At 36.4% G+C, this 25,444-nt stretch overlaps 2 protein-coding genes across 2 annotated transcripts; both read left to right on the plus strand.

Moving 5' to 3' along the window:
• The first annotated feature begins 5,544 nt into the window (after positions 1-5,544).
• Positions 5,545-6,712, plus strand: LOC133800441 (senescence-specific cysteine protease SAG39-like). The gene is made up of 2 exons (XM_062238399.1): positions 5,545-6,028; positions 6,117-6,712. The coding sequence occupies exons 1-2, from the start codon at positions 5,596-5,598 to the stop codon at positions 6,710-6,712; spliced, it is 1,029 nt and encodes a 342-aa protein (XP_062094383.1). The 5' UTR covers positions 5,545-5,595.
• A 15,852-nt stretch (positions 6,713-22,564) lies between these two features.
• Positions 22,565-23,681, plus strand: LOC133800442 (senescence-specific cysteine protease SAG39-like). The gene is made up of 2 exons (XM_062238400.1): positions 22,565-22,997; positions 23,086-23,681. The coding sequence occupies exons 1-2, from the start codon at positions 22,565-22,567 to the stop codon at positions 23,679-23,681; spliced, it is 1,029 nt and encodes a 342-aa protein (XP_062094384.1).
• Positions 23,682-25,444: the final 1,763 nt, after the last annotated feature.

Consider the following 25,444-nt stretch of genomic DNA (forward strand, 5'->3'; position numbering starts at 1 on the left):
GTTTACAGTACCGAAAACTAGGTTCAAACATGTTGTTTTCTACGTGCATAAAAAAAATTAGTCACGCGTGCAACAATATGTTTGAACCTAGTTTTAGGTACTATAAATTATTCAGAATTTTCTAAAAATTTGCAGGATGCCCTAAATAGCTACAATATACACAATCATAAAAAAAATTGCGCCGAAAACTATTCACGAGTCGAGAACACTGAGAGCCCTACTGGTAGGGCTTAAAGTGAAGACCCTATGAGAGAATTTCCTTATTTATTTATGGTATAATTGTGATCTTTGTTTGAGGATTTTTTTTAGATTAAGAATATATTTATATTTAAGGATTTATATAATTATTATATAAAAAAAAATTTGTTTCTTTGACATTGGAAATAATGTACAAATATTGTCATATTTATTGTGATTGATAAATGACCATATAATGTTCTTTAATGGACAATTTGTTCATGATCCTTTCAAGCCAATGAACCTAGATGACTTTTAGTCCAAGTTTACTCTCAGCTGCCCCATCTGACAAGCATTTTGAGCGGGTAGAATCGTCCATTTAAGAAATATTGCAAATTCTTAGCAAATGACTTGGAGATTTTGATAGATCAACACTTCTTGGTCATCCATTTAGCTATTAAAAGGACTCCAAGTACCATAAATTATATAGTTCTTCTATTCCTTATCTTACTCCAGAGTGATTATGTAAGGATAAAAGTGGTTTTCATAATCTAGTAATTGTGTAGTTGTACTACCATTTATGTAACCGTGTTCATTGTCTACTTTGGAAAGAGGAAGGCATAACCGGTAACACCAATTGCGATCATCACTATCTACAGGAGAAGACTCTTACAAGCGTTATTTCTTTAGGGGGAAGAAAGTAACATCTTCGAGGGAAGATCAACTAGTAGAAACATTGAAAGGAGTTTAAGTGTTGAAGGTGTAGAAGCAAGACTAGAAAACAGCACTCGATCTTGCGGCAATAAAGAATGAAGCCAACCTTGCATAAGATAATTGTATTTTGTACATGTTAACTGCTTTTTTCGCTATCAACTAATTAAATAAGAACTTAAAGAAATACAAGAAAGAGACACAGGTTTTACGTGGTTCAAGTTATAAAACAACCATAGTCCACGAGGTTTTAGTATTAGTGTTCTTGAAGCTTGAGATATCAAGCTGCAATAGAGGTTTCTCAGGCAGCGTATCTATTTCTCTGAGTACAAAGAGTGGGATCAAAAGTCCAAGAGTCCAAAAATGTCCATTTACAATGGAAACCTTAGCCCTATTTATAGTGGTTGAGGACAATTAATTCCCTTAATGGGGATTTATTACAAACACTCCCAATCATTTGGGAGTTTAATGCTAATTAACACCTCTGGGTGCACTAATTATGGTGGTGGGCCTAGGTGTATCACACGGGGTCCAATTCGCAGGTTGTAGCCCACCATTTTACAAGAGACACACCCTTGACACTGTCAAAATGCAGCTGCATGTTTACCCATGTGAAGCGACACATTGGGTGTCACGACCCGAGCCCTAGGCCGTGACAGATTTGTAATATCCATAACTTGGGTGGTCAAAGATCAAACTTTGACCCTCGGTGGAAAATAGTCTTTATAAATGATCCTTTAATTTATATTAAATATTAATATAATTATAAGTCGAAACAATGGAATAACTCCTATAATTATATATGAAAATATTACGGATAAAAGTATGATCATTTATCTTAATACATAGAATAATAATATCCACACAGTTATGTAGTCACCAAACAGTTAAATTTTATAAGTCATAAAATACCTAAAATAATACTTAGCATCCACCATTCCTCATTTCTAACTAGGACATAGCTAATTTAGATGTACAGACCGATAGGTTCCAAATTAAATACATAAAATGTTCAAAAGATAGGACTATGGCACTAAACACATTGGCTTCAGCAATAATTCACATTTTTCCACGTTCGCGTCACTAGGCTCTTGGAATGCGAGAGATAGGGGTGAGCTTATAAAGCCCAGTAGGAAAACAACTAATATCATGGACCCAAAAGTTTAATAAAACCTCTGCATAGTTAGCTTTGAAAGCAAAACATATATCATCATGTATAAACCAAAATAGAGAAACCACAAATAATCATAAGAGCATAGCTACAAGTGCACATCACACCGTCCACTAGATCCCTAGTTCCCGTTACCCACCCTAGAAAATCCGACATCCTAAACCGGGTAGCCGGACCTGATAACCACCACAATGGGGAGGCTCAGAACACTTCCTGTACACAGATGCTAGGTCTTTACACCTACAGGTGAGTGGACACCTGATCTACCTATGATGACACAGAGACTAGGTCGTGAAACAACAACGTGCACCAATCATGATCACTATGGCTCTCATCAGTATAACCAAATGCAGGTAAACATGAAAAGAAAGAAACATATTCCCTTTATTTTTTAGAAAATTGAGCAGCATAACAACTACATTTGAATAAACCCAAAAATCATAACCTGCATAAATAAGTGAACAAAATATATATTTGGCACTCGGTGCCCTCAGAACAGATCAGAAAACATGCAGGTTAAGTTTTCAATTTTTCAAACATTTTATAAATATCAAAATTGGAATATGTTGAATGCAATTTAATACGAGTAAAATAAGTCCAATAGACTAGTTGAGTCCCTACCTCTTTAGATATCTCCTTAGAATTTAATCCGAGCCCAAAGCAACGCTCCTAAGCTTATCGATGATCTTAGAATGATTTAGTCCGATTTTAATATCACGTTTTTCCTACGTGCACCAAATGAGCAAACGATTATCATCATAGCATTCATTATTCAAAATCGTGTCCAATGACATATAATATGACCATATTTAAAATTTCAAGTTTCGGAACCTTACCCAAGCGGTGCACAATAGCGGTTGGTGGCGGTACCGGAAACGTCAACGAATATATGCATGGCATATATCAAAACAATCATCCCGATGAGTACATCACGAAAGTACAACTCCTTCGCCCAAATGACCTCCGGTGTCGCCGGAAAACGCTTCCAAAGGGCAGAGATACCCAAAATCTTGCCGGAGAAAAACGGCGAGTTGACCGGAATGACTTAGTGGGTTTTGTTCCTCTCTTCACGCTGGTTCTAAAAGTACCAACCACTTGCCGAGTGGTGGTCGGAGTTGGCCCGAAAACACAGTCAAAGTTGACGGACCAAAACTTTGACTGGCGATTCCGAACGATTAACGGCGAGTTGGGCGGTGCCGCTTGGAAGTTGAGGTCGCCGAAGCAAGGCGAAACCGATGAGCTACCGCGCATCAAAAATGGTGGCCGGTGGTGGTTGGGTCTGGTGTCTTGCCACCGGTTGCCGAGAGAAGAAGAAGAAGAAGGAGAAGAGAGTGCTCGGGAAGGAAAAGGAAAAAGAAAGAAAAAGAAAAGAAAAGAAAAAATATTCTTATTTTTAAAACAAGTGGGTCCCACCACTTAAATAATATATATATTCTTTTTTTTCTTTTCTGAGACTTCACATTGGGACATGTCAATTGTCGAGTGTACGGGCTCGACAGCACTACTCGAGGCACCAAAAGATATGAGACTTCCGCTTGTAGTCCAAAGTCACTGTGATTGACACCTGGTGTTCCCTCCAGGTCCCGAGGACAAGCTCCTAGACTTGGAGGACTAACTATCCAAGAAAATGGGAGGGCCACAATGGAGGTCCTCGGGACGTGGCCTAACTTGAAGACATCCACGCCTGGAAATTGATCATAACACGCTGGGAGGAGTTTGCGCTCCGAGGAGCACTAGGAGAGCTCCACAAGACTTCATTAGCTCCCAAGGTGCCTAACTACTTATCTAATGAATGCCATGTGTTTAATGATGAAATCATGGACAACATTTGCCCCTGAAGTCTTCACTTGTCCTCAGATAGTGGAGACTTAGTCTGAGAGGAGTAATTTCAAAAGTCTTCGAGGGGTGATGCTTTGGCTCTTCGTGACATCACACTCCACAAAGGCAACACCACGTGTCGACTCCCTATTGTTGGGCCCATCAATCAGTGCAATTAATGAGGAGCCTGTTCCACGCCCAAGACGTCCAATCTGTACCCGAAGTGTCCATTTTCCATGTACCCGAGGTGTCCTTTTCCCATGCTAATGATCGCGATCTGTGCCTTGATAATCGTGATCGTTGGATCACGCTCGAGTGTCTACCCCATAGGTGATCAACGGTTGAGGTGGAGTTGCTTCCTCCCCAAGTCCGTCGAATATAAAAGGTGATAATAGCCTCTCTCTTGTTCACTTTTATCATTTGAAAATTTCAAAACTACCATAGCTTTCCAACTCTCTTAAAACCTCTCAGTTACTCCCAAACCCCATTTCACCAATTCTTGCACTTCGGCGACCTAGACGACTAGAGAGAATCTTAATACATTTGGGTGAACTAGATGAAATACTTCTATGTTCACACACGACACAGCACTTACAGGCGCTACATCTCAAGTAAGTGTGTTGTCTCTTTTTCGGTTTTGAGATTTTGGGTTGAAAATAGTTGCAATTTTAGGCACCGGTGATTTCTCGCATTTAGAGGTCATTTTGACCTTGTTTTAATCTTTTTGGTTCCATTTTGGCTTTAAAAATGGTCCAAACGAAATACTTTCGGCCTTCTTGCGATTTTCGTTCACTCTCCATGACAAAATTGATGAACGGGATTGCTCTCTATACATGACAAAACTAATCTTTAACTTGTAAAAAATCATATTGATTTCATTTTTTATAATTATTTTTAATAAAATTAAATTCTATTATTTTATCAAGACATATAAAATATTAAATAACATATTACTTTTTAAAATAAAATTTTGAAAAAATAATCTTATAGTATTTACAATTTTTTTAATGCTTTACTAACATAACCAGTTCAAGTATATATGAAATATTAAAAAATATTTGTATAAATATATAAAAAATAATAATAATAATAATAATTTAGATTGACCACAGGCACATCTTCAAATGACTACTACTTTTAAGGAAAATTAGTAATTGAAAACTATTGCCTTTTTTGAGTTGTACTACATTGTTTTTGTTTCTTTTGGAAGATAGCAGTTATATTTTAGATTTATATTGATACATAAGCTTTTGTTTCCACGTACAAACTAATACTTCAAAAATGGACTTTAATTAATGATTGAAAGTAGCATACAAAATTACAAATTAATATGTGAAAGAAGGAGAAGACAAAAGAAGATTCAAGACACTATCTAACTCAACTTGACATGTATTATATAGTTTAAAGGTGGATTCTTGAAATTTCATCCGAAAATTTGTGGGATATAGAATAATATATTATGAGTCAACAAGAAGAGAAGAGATATGTATTTTGGCTGTCTTGATAACAAGAGAGCGTACAAGAAATCAACCTTGGTTGTCCATGTTATCCCAATTTGCCGTCCAAACCAGGGAGAGTAACCTACCAATTGGATTGTCAATATCAGATTATTTTCTTATATATACCAGAGTTTCTCTCATATCAAAATGTACCTCCTCACTTCACTTCTGATATACACTCATATAAAGTTTCATAACGATAAGACAAGCTAGCAAGTAATGGCTTCAAGATCACAAAAAGTTTCCGTGGTGTTAGCTCTAGTGTTAGTCTTGGTCATGTGGGCTTCCGAGTCTCAATGTCGGACTTTGAACGAAGCTTCCATGTCAGAACAACACGAGCAATGGATGGCTCGCTATGGTCGCACCTACAAAGATGATGCCGAAAAGGAAATTCGTTTCCAGATTTTTAAGAAGAATGTGGAGTTCATTGAGTCGTTTAACAAAGCAGGGAACAAGCCGTACAAGCTAGGCCTCAATGAATTTGTGGACCTTACCAATGAGGAATTCAGAGCCTCTCGTAATGGCTACAAAAAGTCCTCCAGCGTCCCTAGAAACACACCATTTAAGTATGAAAGTGTGACTGCAGTTCCGTCCACCATGGATTGGAGGAAGAAGGGAGCTGTCACTCCAGTCAAGGACCAGGGTCAATGTGGTAATAATGCACGTGAACATATTAAAGGAATACAGTAAATTTTGGAAATGTTGATCTGATATGAATATATTATACTTATATTTTACAGGATGTTGCTGGGCGTTCTCTGCAGTGGCTGCCACGGAAGGAATCACACAATTGTCCACAGGAAAGTTGATATCCTTATCTGAACAAGAATTGGTCGATTGCGACACAAGCGGTACTGACCAAGGCTGCGAGGGAGGACTCATGGACGATGCCTTTGAGTTCATCATCAACAATGGAGGCCTCAACACAGAGGCCAACTACCCTTACAAGGGAGTTGACGCCACTTGTAACAAGAAGTCCTCATCTTCCGATGCAGCCAAAATAACTGGCTACGAAGATGTGCCAGCCAATAGCGAGAAGGCATTGTTGAAAGCTGTCGCCAACCAACCAATCTCAGTGGCAATCGATGCTGGTGGTTCTGAGTTCCAATTGTACTCGAGTGGCGTCTTCACTGGGGAATGTGGAACCCAATTGGACCATGGTGTCACAGCCGTAGGATATGGAACTGCAGATGATGGTACTAAGTATTGGTTGGTGAAGAATTCATGGGGTTCCAGTTGGGGTGAGAATGGTTACATTAGGATGCAGAGAGATGTGGATGCCGAGGAAGGCCTTTGTGGCATTGCTATGGAAGCTTCTTATCCTACTTCCTCTTAAATGATTTTATATGTAAATGTAATAGTTGAAATGAATGTTGACCATCTAGCTATAGTTCTTAAAGTTATACATGAATGTCTTTTCAGATATTGTTTATATAAATATATATGTTATAATAGATTGATCATATTATACTTTTAAATAGAATCAAAAGTTTGTCTTTCATATCTCATCTAATAAAAGCTATAGAATAACACATGTCATCAAATAAAATATGTATTTGAATTATGGTTAAATAACACATGTCTTGGAGTTGATATATCATGACCAAGCTTGTACTATCGAGCTGAGACTCAAAAATGACAGCACTTGCCAAGCTGGTATTAAATAACAACCTAGTTCCATATCTACCAAGCTGATTCGACTATTGTGATCTTTGTTAGATGACTTTTTTTAGACTAAGAATATATTTATAATTAAGGATTTATATCCATTATTATATAAAATATTTTTCTATGTTTCTTTGACATTGGAAAGAATGTATAAATATTGTCACATTTATTGTAATTGATTAATGGCCATATAATGCTCTTTAATAAACAATTTGTTCGTGATCCTTCCGAGCCAATGAACCTAGACAATTTTTAGATCTGGTTTTTTCTCAGCTGCCCCATCTGACAACCATTTTGAGCGGGTAGAATCATCCATTTAAAAAATATTGCAAATATTCTATGTAAATGACTTTAAGATTTTGAAATTCCGTTTTTAATAATTACCAGATTAATTAAACAGAGTATTAATTAAAATGCGGAATGGTAATTAGATGTTTACACAGAAAGCAATTCTGTCGGGACAGAATCCGAACATGTCACGACAGAACTGAACACAAAAATTAAACAGTGCAAAAATTAAAGAACACAGTGAATTTTTACAAGGTTCAGAAACCCTTTCGGATATCCTACTCCTTGAGGCCACGCCCAGAGAATAAACCAATTAGTAAAGAAACAAAGTGTACAAAAGCATTGACTTAAACAATGTAAGACTCCCTCTTAAACTATTGCCGCAATCTTGTTGTACTCTTCTCTACGAATCTGGTTTGATGAAACGCTGATTCTCTTGAACTCCCTTCAAAGAACAGCGAGTGCTCACTTCCTCCCGAAGTGAGACTTAGATCGAATCCTCTCCCGAAGATCCTTATGAACACGTTCACAATAGACACTATCTGTATACAATGAACTAGATAGATATCCACAAGTACACTCAGCACTCTCACAAAGATTAAGGTGAACAAACTTAATCTCTACAAATAAAACACACTCTTCAAAAACGCATAACAATTACAAATATTCAAAATAGAAGAGGTGAAAAATCCAAAAGCCTTGGCAAGGTATTTATAGGAAGGGAAATCGTCCAAGGCCATGATTTTCTGGTATCTTTGAAATCAATATGCGAATTCCTTTGATTTAGGAAAACAGCCAGCCAGATGGATTCTATGTCGACAGAAAAGGAAACTGATGAGTCAGCAACGTAATCCGTTTGATCTGGCAGAACGAACATGATCATTTTTCTTGACCATGTGCATTTTCGATTCTTTCTTTATTTCCAGGATAACCATAATCCCATATAATCCCTGAAAATATTCTCAAGATATTTGCACAATATATTTTTACCAAAAAAAGAATATTTGAGATAAATATGGCAACAAATATATTCACATTTAGAGATCTTTTTACATTACAAAATCAGCTGAAAATATTGCTAATAAAACCGAAAATCAACAAGGAGATTTGCTACTGATTTTTCTTAAACAATTAAAATATTTTGTCTAAATTAAAGTTTAGCCAAAAAAGGATTTTACAATCTCCCCCTTTGGCAACTTGATAGACAATAATATTTTAAGAGTTTATTTTGAAAAAAAATCCTGCAAGACAAGACAAGTTAGAGCAAGTAGCAAAATAGCAATGGAATGCTCCCCCTGCGAAAATTATCACAAAAGTAACAAAGATCAAAAAATTATAGCATGACTCCCCCTGCGAAAATCAATGTCAAATGTTCATGACTCAACATCTTAAAACAGTATAAACTGATCAAAATGAACCACTATTACTCCCCCTTGTTGTCTAGCAAGAAGCCAAAGGAGTAACCCAAAAACAAAAAGACACTAAGAAAGCGTTCTTTTACAATTTATTAAAACAAAGTAAAAAGCAAAATAAAACTAAATGGACTCAGTGGGAAGGATCGGTTGCAAAGTGAGACACCATGGTTGAGAGAGAACTCTTGAGGCTGATCACTTCTGTTTGAACAGATTCCAGGGTGGCCTTGACACCAGCGAGTTCAGCAGCAACAGAATCAGCATCGCCAGCCTTGAGAGCAATCCCTTTAGTTGCTTTAACAGATGATGGTTCCTTTTTGAGTTTGTAGTCTGCTCCGGCACTAGGAGGAGTCAGAATCTCATATTCCAAGCGAAGAGGCTTTGGAGAATCAAGCAACTTGTAAATCAAATGGGGAAACACCAAATATTGACATTTCTTTTTGGCATTCCCTAAGGCAGTGATCTGGTCAAAAATGAGAGAGGCAAGATCAACACCGAGACCAGTTCCAACTTTGTACAGAAAGAAGGCCGTGTCAAAGGTAATGGTGGAGGTATGAGTAGTGGGAATCCAGTTGGAGGTGGCAAATTTGTGAAGCACAGCATAGTAATGAGTAAGATCTGTTACTTTGAGGACTGAGTGAGGTTCCCACACCATATTTTGTCCTACCAACTCCGAAAGCACCTTATCTTTGTTAAACTCCACAGCAACATTATCAACAGAAAGAGGCAAATTAAGAACCTTGGTAATTTCAGCAGCATTGAACAAATACCAATTCCCTCGGACATAAACCTGACCAAACATAAAAGACTTCCTATCAAACAGATCATCATTGATATTGGCATAGAATTCTTGTACAACTCTAGGAACAAAACCATCCAGCCCGGTTAAAGAACCTAACCACCCTCGATCCTCAATATTTTTGATGACCCCAAAGACCCTATGAGCCGAGAATGAAAAAAATTTCTCACAGATAAAATCACGATGCACATAATGCTTCATATTTTTCTCATTGTCATTGAAACAAAAATTCAGAGAGTGGGCCTTAAAGGAAGAACCTGGAGATACTTTGGGACCCAAAGGAGACTTTGTGCGAATCTCAGGAATTTTCATTGGTTTCTTGCCTTTTGGTGAAACAGGGGGGTCCTCTGATGGGTCAGATTCATCTTCTGAGACAACATTGTCCTCAAGAGAGGGGTCGTCTTCAAGGGGATCTTCGTCAGAGGGCACACAATCTGAAGAAGGGTCAGTTTCAGAAGAAGAACAAGGTGGAGGAATTTTCTTTACCTTTGACCTAAACTTGGAACGAGGAGTGGTACCAACAGGAGATGAAACCTTCGGCGCAGAATCAGAAGGATCAGTCCCTTTGGAACGAGGAGATTTTCGAGAAGAAGAGACCTGGAACCAACCCTTGCTTTTCTTCTTGGGTGCAAGCACGTCAGGTGACTCTGAGGAATCAGAATGGGCTTTGGCAGAATCACGACCATGATCAGAGACATCCTCTGATGGAGAAGCTCGGCCTCTTTTGGAAGACCCTGGTACAGAGGCGAGCGGAGCCGCCGAAGAAGGAGGTTCAGTCGGAGCTTTGGGGGCTTCAAGGTCCAGAATGACCACGGCTTTGCTCGTGGTAATGGGATCATCAATGTGGATGGGAAGAGACAAGGTACTCTTCCGAGCTTTCTTCTTGGTGAGGGATGGAGATGCACTCATCGAACCAGCCACTGACTTGACAGACCGATACCCACTGCCTCTGGTTCTCACCATTGTTGCACGAGAATGAGAGAAAAACTGTCAAGGAAAATAAAGGACCAAAAAGGAGAAGAAAGGAGACGGTTGTGAATTGGGCCCAAGGAAATCTGAATATAAAGACAGAAAAAGGTAGGGCTTTGATCTTTAATTCCTTTATTTGACAATTAAAAAGGATAAACACTTTTAGGAAAGTACACACCAAATATCTCAATAATAACTGCCAACAATAGTGCACGACACAAATTGGGAAACAAGCCAAAAATGGAAACATTTGATCTTTGAAAAAATGAGATAAGGACAAAAACAATCAAGATACAACTTACCCTTTTTGACACACTCAGATTTGATTGCCCTCAAAAAGAAATATATTTATTATTATTTTATTTATTTATTTATTTTATTATTTTTTTTTATTATTTTAAGAAGTAAAACCGAATGTACCCAAAAAAATATCCCATTTTGATTAGTGCCCAATGTCTTCGTGCCCTTGCATGTGGAAAAAGAAACAATCATCATATCAAAACACATCTTTACTATAAGGTTTAGAAAATGTATTTAATATAAATCATGCTTTTATTTTTCAAAATAAAATATCACAAAACATTTATTCCAATCACAAAAAATATTTCACTCAAATCAATCAGTGTGTATGAGACTTACAAATGTTTCCCAACAGAATATCTCAAGCATTTGTGTGTGATTGTGAAAGCAGAGATCATTGCCCTGTATGGCAATTTTTAGCCTTTTTCAGGGACATTGCCCTATGTGGCAATTGTTAGCCTTTTTCTCAATGAGTAACCAAATTAGACGCTTTCACACTACACTGAAGGCTTGTTTTTAACAATGGTAGAGTATCTTCTACATAATTGTTAGTTACATAGTTCCAACTTACTCAAGGTTAAGCAATTTACACAACAGTGTAGGTAGCTCTATTCTAAGATGGAGCTTGAAATACTTTTCGAGACACAAAAACTCACACACAAAAACACAGATTGAATTGAAGAAATATTAATTGGAGGAACTATTTGTTTTTTGAATTTTTATTTTGAAGACAAATAGCATGAATTATATTAACTATAATTTCTAACCTGAAGTAAAAATATATTTTGACATAATGATTGAAACTTTTTCTGTGAGCAAGGACAAAGAGACATCACACAACTTTTTCAGACACAGGGATAAGGTACAGCACAAAAAAAAATTAATTGGGACAAACCCCCAAGGATTTCCTGAGGGAATCAAACCTGACTGTATCAAGGGCTTTTGTAAAAATATCTGCAATCTGTTTGTCAGTCTCAATATATTCTAAGATCAAAGTTTTATTTTCAACGAGTTCCCTAATAAAATGATGACGAATGTCAATGTGTTTAGTGCGAGAGTGTTGGACAGGATTTTTTGAGATATTAATAGCACTAGTGTTATCACAGAAAATAGTCAAAGTTTTAAGATCAAACCCATAATCTGTCATCATTTGTTTCATCCACAATAATTGCGTACAGCAGCTTCCTGCAGCAATGTACTCGGCCTCGGCAGTAGACAGCGAGATAGAATTTTGTTTCTTGCTATGCCAAGAAACCAGATTGTTTCCCAGATAAAAACATCCACCACTTGTACTTTTTCGGTCATCTGCATTGCCTGCCCAATCAGCATCACTAAAGCAAACAAGATTAGAGTTTGTTTCCTTTGAGTACCAAATTCCATATTCCTGAGTGCCATTTACATAACGGATGATTCGCTTTACAGCTGTTACATGTGATTCCATAGGATCTCCTTGATATCGAGCACAAACCCCCACACTGTAGCTTATATCAGGACGACTGGCTGTGAGATACAGAAGACTTCCAATCATGCTTCTGTACAAGGTTGGATCAACTTTAACACCATTTTCATCCTTGGTTAATTTGACTGTGGTTCCCATTGGTGTTTTGGCGTGTTTGGCAGATTCCATCCCAAATTTCTTAACCAGATTTTTTGCATATTTACTTTGAGAGATGAAAGTTCCATCTTCTGACTGTTTGACTTGCAAACCTAGAAAATAGGTTAACTCACCTACCATACTCATTTTAAACTCATTCGTCATTTGTTTGACAAATTCCTGCACTAAAGTGTTAGAAATAGAGCCAAAAACAATATCATCAACATAGATTTGAGCAATGACAATATCAGAATCAACATTTTTGATGAAAAGAGTTTTATCTACTCCTCCTCTTTTATACCCATTTGAAACAAGGAATTGAGTCAATCTTTCATACCAAGCTCTAGGAGCCTGTTTCAGACCATAGAGAGCTTTTTTAAGTTGAAAAACGTGATTAGGATTATGTGGATCTTCAAATCCTTTTGGTTGTTCAACAAATGCTTCCTCATTCAAATTTCCATTTAAAAATGCAGATTTAACATCCATTTGAAAAAGTTTGAATCCAACAACACAGGCAACAGCCAATAGCAATCTTATTGACTCAAGTCTTGTGACAGGGGCAAAAGTTTCATCAAAATCAATTCCTTCAATTTGAGTATACCCCTGAGCAACTAACCTAGCTTTATTTCTTATTATTGTACCAAATTCATCAGTTTTGTTTTTGAAAATCCATTTGGTCCCAATAACATTTGTATGATTTGGTCTAGGAACAAGAGTCCATACCTCATTTCTTGTGAATTGTTCCAATTCTTCTTGCATTTCTTTTATCCATGACTCATCATTCAGAGCTTCTTTCACATTTTTTGGTTCAAAGCTGGATGTAAAACAAACGAATTGAACCAAATTCACATACCTTTTTCTTGTGACCATGCTTTCTTCAATATCACCAAGAATGAGATCTGAAGGATGATTCTTTTTTATTCTGGCAGAGGGTTCTCTCTGTATTGAATCTGTGATGATTTCTGGCCTTTCCTTTGTTGATCGATCAGATGATGTTGGAACAGATTCAGCTTCTGTTGTAACAGATTCAGTATGAGAGGGCACAACATCATCTTTTTTCACCGTGGGAGATTCTGTCTGAGAGCTTTCTGCAATAAACCTATCAATTTCTTCTTCTTTGGAATATTCAGAAAAATCTTTTAAATAATCAACAACAACATTGGACGATTCCATTATAGTTTGAGTTCTCATGTTAAAGACACGATAAGCTCTACTATTCATAGAATATCCAAGAAACACTCCTATATCACTTTTTGAATCAAATTTTCCAATATTCTCACGATCTCTGAGGATATAGCATATGCATCCAAAAACATGAAAATAACTTACATTGGGCTTTTTACCTTTCCAAATTTCGTAGGGAGTTTTGAAAGTACCTGGCTTAAGAAAAACTCGATTGATTGTGTAGCAAGCAGTGAATATTGCTTCTGCCCACAATCATTTGGAGAGTTTTTTACTGTTTAGCATTACTCTAGCCATCTCCTGCAAGGTTCTATTTTTTCTCTCAACAACCCCATTTTGTTTTGGAGTCTTGGGAGATGAGAACTCATGAGAGATTCCTAGAGATTTACAAAAATCATCATAAACAGTATTCTCAAATTCTTTACCATGATCACTTCTAATTCTCACAATCTTGCCTATATTGCAATCTTTTTCAACTCTCAATTTCATGCACAGATTTTTGAAGGCATCAAACGTGTCTGATTTTTCCCTTAAGAAGTCAACCCAAGTAAAACGAGAAAAATCATCAACACACACAAAGATATACCTTTTTCCATTGATACTTTCAACTTGAATGGGACCCATAAGATCCATGTGCAAAAGTTCAAGAACTTTTGAAGTATTGATTCCCGTGACAGTTGTGTGGGAGTTTTTTAATTGTTTCCCCAACTGACATGGTTCACATTTACCTGCAGATTCTCTACCCAACTTGGGTAAACCACGAACTAATCCTGCACTAGCAATTTTTTTCAAATTTTTGAAATTTATATGACCCAGTTTCTCGTGCCATAAATCAGTGGTATTACTTATGGCTGAGTGACATGTGAGAGATGGTGAAAGAGTATAGCAGTTATCAATGGATCTATATCCTTTCAATATACTCACACCATTTTGATCAACAACATTGCAATCATCACGTGAAAAATTTACTGTGAAGCCTTGATCACAAATCTGACTTATACTAATTAAATTAGCCTTAAGTCCTTCAACAAGTAAAACATTTCTCAATTTTGGTAAACCATCAAGACTCAGAGTACATTTTCCAAGAATATTACCTGACATACCATCACCAAATGTTACTCCACCACATTTCAAAGATTTGAAATTAGTGAGTATATTTGCATCACCTGTCATATGTCTAGAGCATCCACTATCAAAATACCAAGAATTAGAAGCACGAGATTTATGACAAGTAAAAGCAGCAAGACAAGTTTTTCTTGCTTTTTCAACCCAAACAAAATTTGAAGGTTTTCTCACAACATGTTTTGTTTTACCATAATGATTTAAATAATTGTTTTTGAAAACATTCATCATAGTAAAACATCTGGGCCGGATGTGTCCTTTCACTCCACAGAAATGACATATTGGAATGAACCGATTGATCTGTTTAACAGATGTGGAAACAGATTTGCTTTTTGTCAAATCAATTGTGTGAGATGTACCTGCAGAAAGGTCAGTGGATGCAACAGAATGAATTCCAGATTTCACAAAAATGGTTTTTCCTTTTGATTTGAAACCATCAGATCCCAAGCCAGAAAAATTACCAGCTTTTTGGCCTGCAACAATAACATCATCCAAAATCCTGGAATTTGGATTAAGCATTTTAACACCTTTAATCATGTGATTAATTTCATTTGCCAATCGCTTAATTTCACAATCTTTTGCAATAATATTTTCTTCAAGATTTTTCATAGTGTTTACAAGATCATCATTCTTTTCCTGTAAGAATTTATTATTGCTTGCCATTAAGCGATTATCAGAACAAACCCTTAACCATTGATCATACATATTTTTGTATGATTCTTTCAGAGAATCCTCGTCTAGATCAGACTCACTAGATTCACAATCAGAATTATCTTCCTGAACAGCATTGTTTAGACAAACAACCCTTTTATTATCCTGCAAATTTAGTGTTAATGCAGAAACAACAGAGGTTAAGGCAAGATTCACGTTATCTTCCTCTTCACTACTTTCAGAGTCCTGATCACTCCAAGTAGCTGTCATTACCTTTTTGTTTTTCTTCAGTGTGTTAGCACATTCAGATTGAATGTGACCAAATCCTTCACATTCCCTGCATTGCACGCCTCTTTTATTGTTATTGTCAAAAGGTCTAGAAAATTGATTACCTTTGGAAGATTTGAACGAGGATTTTTTGTTACCAATCTTTTTCATGTATTTTTGAAAATTTTTGGTCAACAAAGCCATTTCGTCTTCACCGTCATTTTCTTCAGAATCTTTTACTTTTGAAGATTTGAGAGCAACTGATTTTTCTTTGGGAGCACTTGGATTTTCCTTTTGGCGAATTTGTTGATTGAGTTCAAACGTTCGCAATGAACCCATCAATTCCTCTACTTTCATTGTGTCGAGATCTTTGGCTTCTTCAATTGCTGTGAGCTTTGTTTGAAACCTGTCAGGAAGCACTCTAACAATTTTTCGAACTAACACATTATTTTCCAATTTTTCTCCCAAAGCAAAATATTCATTAGCTATGTCAGACAATTTTTCATAGAATTCTGTGAGAGACTCAGTCTCTGTCATTCTAAGATTTTCAAATCTAGTAGTTAACATAACAAGCCTAGAACGTTTTACATCAGCAGTTCCTTCAAATTGAGTTTGAAGGATTTCCCAAGCTTCTTTGGCAGATTCACACGAAGATATTAATTTTATGTAACCTTCACCAACCCCATTAAAGATAGCATGTAAAGCTTTGTTGTTATAACTGGATAATTTATCTTCAGCATCAGTCCAGTTAATTTCAGATTTTACCTTTGTGACATCATCAGATTCAGAAGGGGGTGTCCAACCTGTTAAGATTGATCTCCATGCCTTTTCTTCTTGTGATTTAATAAAGGCTCTCATCCTAACCTTCCAATAAGGATAGTTGGAATCATTCAACAAAGGAGGACGACTTATAGATCCACCTTCTGCAAAGAAAGACATTTCACAAAGCACAAAACAAACGGAAGAATACAAGATCGCACTAAGAGTTTAGTGACCCGCTCTGATACCAATTGAAATTCCGTTTTTAATAATTACCAGATTAATTAAACAGAGTATTAATTAAAATGCGGAATGGTAATTAGATGTTTACACAGAAAGCAATTCTGTCGGGACAGAATCCGAACATGTCACGACAGAACTGAACACAAAAATTAAACAGTGCAAAAATTAAAGAACACAGTGAATTTTTACAAGGTTCAGAAACCCTTTCGGATATCCTACTCCTTGAGGCCACGCCCAGAGAATAAACCAATTAGTAAAGAAACAAAGTGTACAAAAGCATTGACTTAAACAATGTAAGACTCCCTCTTAAACTATTGCCGCAATCTTGTTGTACTCTTCTCTACGAATCTGGTTTGATGAAACGCTGATTCTCTTGAACTCCCTTCAAAGAACAGCGAGTGCTCACTTCCTCCCGAAGTGAGACTTAGATCGAATCCTCTCCCGAAGATCCTTATGAACACGTTCACAATAGACACTATCTGTATACAATGAACTAGATAGATATCCACAAGTACACTCAGCACTCTCACAAAGATTAAGGTGAACAAACTTAATCTCTACAAATAAAACACACTCTTCAAAAACGCATAACAATTACAAATATTCAAAATAGAAGAGGTGAAAAATCCAAAAGCCTTGGCAAGGTATTTATAGGAAGGGAAATCGTCCAAGGCCATGATTTTCTGGTATCTTTGAAATCAATATGCGAATTCCTTTGATTTAGGAAAACAGCCAGCCAGATGGATTCTATGTCGACAGAAAAGGAAACTGATGAGTCAGCAACGTAATCCGTTTGATCTGGCAGAACGAACATGATCATTTTTCTTGACCATGTGCATTTTCGATTCTTTCTTTATTTCCAGGATAACCATAATCCCATATAATCCCTGAAAATATTCTCAAGATATTTGCACAATATATTTTTACCAAAAAAAGATTATTTGAGATAAATATGGCAACAAATATATTCACATTTAGAGATCTTTTTACATTACAAAATCAGCTGAAAATATTGCTAATAAAACCGAAAATCAACAAGGAGATTTGCTACTGATTTTTCTTAAACAATTAAAATATTTTGTCTAAATTAAAGTTTAGCCAAAAAAGGATTTTACAGATTTGATGGATCAACACTTCTTGGTCATCCATTTAGCTATTAAATGGACTCCAAGTACCATAAATTGTATAGTTCTTCCATTCCTTATCTTTGTATCTCATTGTAATACTCGAGAGTGATTATGTATGGATAAAAGTGGTTTTCATAATCTAGTAATTGTGTAGTTGTACTACCATTTGTGTAAACGTGTTCATTGTCTACTTTGGGAAGAGGAGGGCATAACCAGTAACACCAATTGTGATCATCACTATCTATGGGAGAAGACTCTTACAAGCGTTATTTCTTTGGGAGGAAGAAAGTAACATCTTCGAGGGAAGATCAGCAAGTAGAAACATTGAAAGGAGTCTAAGTGTTGAAGGTGCAAAAGAAAGACTAGAAAACAACACTCGATCTTGCGGCAATAGAGTATGAAGCCAACCTTGCGTAAGATAATTGTATTTTGTACATGTTGATTGCCTTTTTCGCTATCAACTACTTAAATAAGAACTTAAAGAAATATAGGAAAGAGATACATGTTTTGTGGATCAGGTTACAAAACAACCCTAGTCCATGAGGCTTTAGTCTTAGTGTTCTTGAATCTTATGATATCAAGCTTCAATGGAGGTTTCTCAAGCAGCATATCTATTGCTCTGAGTACAAAGAGTGGGATCAAAAGTCCAAGAGACCAAAAAGGTCCCTTTACAATGGAAACCCGAGCCCTATCTATAGTGGTTGAGGACAATTAATTCCCTTAATGGGGATTTATTACAAACACTTCCAATCATTTGGGAGTTTGATGCTAATTTACACCTCTGGGTGCACTAATTATGGGGGTGGGCCTAGGTGTATCGAACGAGGCCAAATTCGCAGGTTGTACCCCAACACTTTACGGGAGACACACCCCTGACACTGTCAAAATGCAGTTGTACGTTTACCCATGTGAGGCAACGCATTGGGACATGCCAATTGTCGAGTTTACGGGCTCGACACCACTACTCGAGGCACCAAAAGTTGTCAGACACCCGCTTGTGGTCCAAAGTCGCTGTGATTGACATCTGGTGTTCCCTCCAGGTCACAAGGACAAGCTCCTAGACCTGGAGGACTAATTGACCAAAAATATTTGAGGGCCACAATTGTAGAGTCCAAAGAACTTTACTTAGCTAGTTAGATAGTAGTATAATAGTAATAATAGTATTATCTTTATGACTGTGGATTTTTGGTTCAGACCGGGATTTATTTGGACACTCATAGTAGTACTTGTAGATTTTCTAAGTTTAACCTATAGTTTAAGAATATTAATTTTAACCTAAGGTTTGATTAATATGACTGATATTGAGGGTAATATTTATTATACTATAAGGTTTAGATAAGACCCAATAAGATAATAGCACATGTTATGTGCATGTTTAATAATGATTAAGTATTTTGAGGATTAACTTTATTAAGGTTAAAATTTGAATATCCTAGGGTCAGTCAGCAGCTTTGAAAACGTTAGAGGGCTTAGTCAAGGCTGTTTACTTAATTCAAATTAAACTAAAAATGTGTAATTTCGTGTTTAAATATTCAGCGTATGCCGATATATCGCAGCTATAGGGAGCGATATATCGCAGTACGAAGATACGAAAAACACGAAACGTTGCACGATTGCCTCGGGCATACTGGCCCAGGCGATATATCACCTATAGGGGGCAATATATCGCCTCCTTCAGTGTGTTTTTGAAAGTTTTCAAAAACGTTCTCATTCAAATCCTTAACCTCTTGATAAGTCCAGCATCTTTCTGAACGAGTCTTCAGCCTCTACTGAACGATAATTCAAATGATTTTCATTTAAAAAGCCATTATTTTTATTCAAGTTAAATGAAGATATTTTCATTCCTAAACTCTATAAATAGGACCTAGTACCCAGCCATTTATTCATCTATTACTCTAAATTCAGAGGCTGCAAGTTGCTAGGTTAGTGTGAGAGTGTAAACACTTGGGTTGGGAATTATAAGCTTGATCATTATAAGCTTACCAAACACTTAGGAAGTAAGGTTTTATTCACACTTCGGTTCAAGGTTTAGATTGGTCATAGAAGTACTCAAGGTATCCCAAACTCTAGTCCATTTCTGTATTATTTTCTTTAAAGTTCTCATAGTCTTCTACTCAGTATTCTAACCTTATTCCTATTCTTGGTTAGGAAATCTAAGTTCTTGAGCACGAGGTTTTTGGTAAGTATATTTTGATAGTATAGTTCCTTCATCACTTTCATCCCTTTTCTTCAATATACTCACCCTATTATAAATGGTTTTTAGGAGTGTTCCAAAGTCCCCAAATCAGTTCTCATATCCCGGTAATTTTGGTAAGGAAAATAGGATAGGATTTATGTGTTATATGATTTTATATGTTATCTTATGATTTTATGTTATGAAATATGTTATGTTAAGTATGTTTGTAGACTTGGGCATATGACCTATACAAATAACAAGCCCCAAATAGATTATGGGCATATGACTTGCTTAGCTAGCAAGACCCCACTAATCTAATGGGCATATGACTTGTTTAGTTTATGGGACTCCAAGTAATAATGGCCATTATAGTATGTATGTGACATAAGTGTTATGATATGTTTTATGTTTCTTTATGAATTTTATGTATATGGTTATATGTTAGATTTTCCTTGCTGGGCATTAGGCTCACTCCATTTTTGTTTATATGTGCAGGAAAATAGCTTTAGTGGCGGAAAAGGTTCTTGATAGCTTGGGGAATGTGTATTGAGGTGGAATGGATTCAAAGAGCCAAGAGTTTCGATTCGACGATAAAGTCATTGTTTATGGTTTATGTGTATTTTTCCGCACCTATTTATGTAATCTCTTTTAATTACAAGTATGTTATGTTTTTATTTTTAAAACAATGGGATCCCATATCCTACTTTGAGTTTTGTGTAAGTTTAACATTGGTTTTTACAAGTTTTTAATAAAGTTATAATGATTTCACTTGTAAGTTTTACTAAGGATTAGTGTCTATGTATAGTTTTCATTAATGGTCCAAAGTCTAGAGTAGTTGGGTCATTACAACAATGGAGGTCCTCAGGATGTGACCTAACTTGGAGACATCCAAAGCTGGAAACAGATCATAACGCGCGAGGGAGGAGTTTACGCTCCGAGGAGCTCTAGGTGAGGTCCACATGACATCATTAGCTCCCAAGGAGCCTAACTACTTTTCTAATGAATACCACATGTCCAATGATGAAATCACGAATAGCATTTTCCCCCAAGTCTTCACTTGTCCTCGGAGAACGGAGACTTAGTCTAAAAGAAGTAATTTAAAAGGTCTTCAAGGGGTGACGCTTTGGCTCTTCACAACGTCACACTCCAAAAAGGAAACACCATGTGTCAACTCCCCATTGTTGGGCCCATCAATCAATGCAATTAATGAGGATTCTGTTCCATGCCCAAGACATCTAATCTATACCCGTAGTGTCCCTTCACCCTGTACCCGAGGCATCCTTTTCGCTTGCTAATGAACGCAATTCGTGCCTTGATAATCGTAACCTTTGGATCACACTCGAGTTTCTACTCCATAGGTGATCAACGATCGAGGTGGAGTTGCTTCCTCCCCAAGTCCTTTGAGTATAAAATGTGAGAATTGCATTTCTCTTTTTCACTTTTACCATTTGAAATTTTCAGAAATACCAGAGCTTTGCAACTCTCTTAAATGCTCTCAAGTACCCCCATACCCCTATCTTCACCAGTTCTTCAACTTCGGCGACCTAGACGCCTGGAAAGAATCTTCATACTTCTGGGTGAACGAGTCGAAATACTTCTGTGTTCGCACGCGGCACTGCACTTACAGGCACTACATCTCAAGTAAGTGTGTTGTCTCTTTTTCGGTTTTGAGTTTTTGGGTTGAAAATAGTTGCATGTGTTAGGCGCTGGTGATTTCTCGCATTTAGAGGTCATTTTTACCTTGTTTTAATCTTTCTAGGACCATTTTGGCTTTAAAAACGATCCAAACTGACTACTTTCAGCCTTCTTGTGCTTTTTCGTTCTTCTGGACATGATAAAATTGTCCTTGACAAAACTGATGAACAGGATTGCTCTCTATATATGACAAAACTGATCTTTAACTTGTAAAAAATCAGATTGGTTTCATTTTTTATAATTATATTTAATAAAATTAAATTCTATTATTTTATCAAAACATATAAAATATTAAAGAACATATTACTTTTTAAAAAAAATTGAAAAAAAAAATCTAATAGTATTTACAAATTTTTTAATGCTTTACTAATATAACCAGTTTAAGTATATATGAAATATTAAAAAAATATTTGTCTAAATATTAAAAAAAATAAGAAAGAAAAATAATTTAGATTGACCACATGCACATCTTCAAATGACATTGTTTACATTGTTTTTGTTTCTTTTGGAAGATAGCAGTTATATTTTAGATTAATTGGTCTTATATTGCTATATAAGCTTTTGTTTACACGTACAAACTAATACTTTAAAAGTGGAAAGATGGAGAAAACAAAAGAAGATTCAAGACATATATAGTCTGGTGGAATCTTGAAATTTCATCCGAAAATTTGTGGGATATAGAATAATATATTATGAGTCAACAAGAAGAGATATGTATTTTGGCTGTCTTGATAACAAGAGAGCGTACACGAAATCAACCTTGGTTGTCAATGCTACCCAATTTGCCGTCCAAACCAGGAGAGAAACCTTCCAATTGGATTGTTAATATCGGATTATTCTCTTATATATACCAGAGTTTCTCTGATATCAAAATGTACCTTCTCACTTCTGACATACTCATAAAGTTTCATAAGGACAAAGACAAACCAGCTAGTAATGGCTTCGAGATCACATAAAGTTTCTGTGGTGGTAGCACTAGTATTAGTCTTGGCAATGTGGGCTTCTGAGTGTCAATGTCGGACATTGAACGAAGCTTCCATGTCAGAACAACACGAGCAGTGGATGGCTCGCTATGGTCGCACCTACAAAGATGATGCCGAAAAGGAAATTCGTTTCCAAATTTTCAAGAAGAATGTGGAGTTCGTTGAGTCGTTTAACAAAGCAGGGAATAAGCCGTACAAGCTAGGCCTCAATGAATTTGTTGACCTTACCAATGAGGAATTCAGAGCCTCTCGTAATGGCTACAAAAAGTCCTCCAGCGTCCCTAGAAACACATCATTTAAGTATGAAAGTGTGATTGCAGTTCCGTCCACCATGGATTGGAGGAAGAAGGGAGCTGTCACTCCAGTCAAGGACCAGGGTCAATGTGGTAATAATGCACGTGAACATGTTAAAGGAATACAATAAATTTTGGAAATGTTGATCTGATATGAATGTATTATACTTATATTTTACAGGATGTTGCTGGGCGTTCTCTGCAGTGGCTGCCACGGAAGGAATCACACAATTGTCAACAGGAAAGTTGATATCCTTATCTGAACAAGAATTGGTCGATTGCGACACAAGCGGTACTGACCAAGGCTGCGAGGGAGGACTCATGGACGATGCCTTTGAGTTCATCATCAACAATGGAGGCCTCAACACAGAGGCCAACTACCCTTACAAAGGAGTTGACGCCACTTGTAACAAGAAGTCCTCATCTTCCGATGCTGCCAAAATAACTGGCTACGAAGATGTGCCTGCAAATAGTGAGAAGGCATTGCTGAAAGCCGTCGCCAACCAGCCAATCTCAGTGGCAATCGATGCTGGTGGTTCTGAGTTCCAGTTGTACTCGAGTGGCATCTTCACCGGGGAATGTGGAACCCAATTGGACCATGGTGTCACAGCCGTAGGATATGGAACTGCAGATGATGGTACTAAGTATTGGTTGGTGAAGAATTCATGGGGTTCCAGTTGGGGTGAGAATGGTTACATTAGAATGCAGAGAGATGTGGATGCCGAGGAAGGCCTTTGTGGCATTGCTATGGAAGCTTCTTATCCTACTGCCTCTTAAATATTCTTATATGTAAATGTAATAGTTGAAATGAATGTTGATCATCGTTCTTAAAGTTATACATGAATGTATTTTCATATTGTTTATATAAATATATATAACCCTTCTACTCTTATTGTTTGTTATAAGAGATTGATCATATTATACTTAGAATCAAAAGTTTGTCTTTCATATCTCATCTAATAAAAGCTATAGTTTTATTGAAATCATAATAACACATGTCATCAAATAAAAAATGTATTTGAATTATGGTTAAATAACACATGTCTTGGAGCTGATATATCATGACCGAGCTTGTACCATCGAGCTGAGACTCAAAAATGACAGCACTTGCTAAGCTGGTGTTAAATAACAACCTAGTTCCATATCTACCAAGCTGATTTGATTATTGTGATCTTTGTTAGATGATTTTTTGTAGACTAAGAATATATTTATATTTAAGGATTTATATCAAATATTTTTCTCTAAAATAAATGTTTCTTTGACATTGGAAAGAATGTATAAATATTGTCACATTTATTGTAATTGATAAATGACCATATAATGCTCTTTAATGAACAATTTGTTGGTGATCCTTTCGAGCCAATGAACCTAGATGATTTTTAGTTCTTGTTTATTCTCAGCTGCCCCATCTGACAACCATTTTGAGCGGGTAGAATCATCCATTTAAAATATATTTCAAATTCTATGTAAATGACTTCGAGATTTGATGGATCAACACTTCTTGGTCACCCATTTAGCTATTAAAAGGACTCCAAGTACCATAAATTGTATAGTTCTTCCATTCCTTATCTTTGTATCTCATTGTAATACTCGATAGTGATTATGTATGGATAAAAGTGGTTTTCATAATCTAGTAATTGTGTAGTTGTACTACCATTTGTGTAACTGTGTTCATTGTCTACTTTGGGAAGAGGATGGCATAACCAGTAACACCAATTGCGATCATCACTATCTATGAGAGAAGACTCTTATAAGCGTTATTTCTTTGGGAGGAAGAAAGTAACATCTTCGAGGGAAGATCAGCTAGTAGAAACATTGAAAGGAGTTTAAGTGTTGAAGGTGCAGAAGAAAGACTAGAAAACAACACTCAATCTTGCGGAAATGGAGTATGAAGCCAACCTTGCGTAAGATAATTGTATTTTGTACATGTTGACTGCCATTTTCGCTATCAACTACTTAAATATGAACTTAAAGAAATATAGGAAAGAGATACATGTTTTATGGTTCAGGTTACATGTAGTGACCCACTAATCTAGACTAATTGGACCATTATCGAAACTATACATAAAACTTACATTTTTACGAAAATACCATAATTTATTAAGTAACTTGAAAATAAGAGTTATTTACAAATAAACAGAATACTAAGAAGGATTTTGGGATCCCATTGTCTTTAAAACAAAACAAGATTTAAAATAAAAGACATTACATAATAATGCGGAAAATACACATAAAAACCATAAAAACATAAAAGGAGACTATATCCTCGAATCGAATAACGCTCGGCCCCTTGACTCCATTCATCATTGATACACATCCTCCAAGCGTCACGAATCTTACCGCCTCTAAACTTATTTTCCTGCACATAAACAGAAAGGAGTGAGCCTAATGCCCAGCAAGGAAAACCTAACACATAGTCATATACATAATTTCATAAGAAAACATAAAGACATATCATAACACATAATTCACTTATTATAATGGCCATTATTACTTGGGGTCCCATAGACTAAACAAGCTTATACCCATGAGATTAGTGG

The sequence above is a fragment of the Humulus lupulus genome, chromosome 9 (genome assembly GCF_963169125.1).
Source record: "Humulus lupulus chromosome 9, drHumLupu1.1, whole genome shotgun sequence".
NCBI lineage: Eukaryota > Viridiplantae > Streptophyta > Magnoliopsida > Rosales > Cannabaceae > Humulus > Humulus lupulus.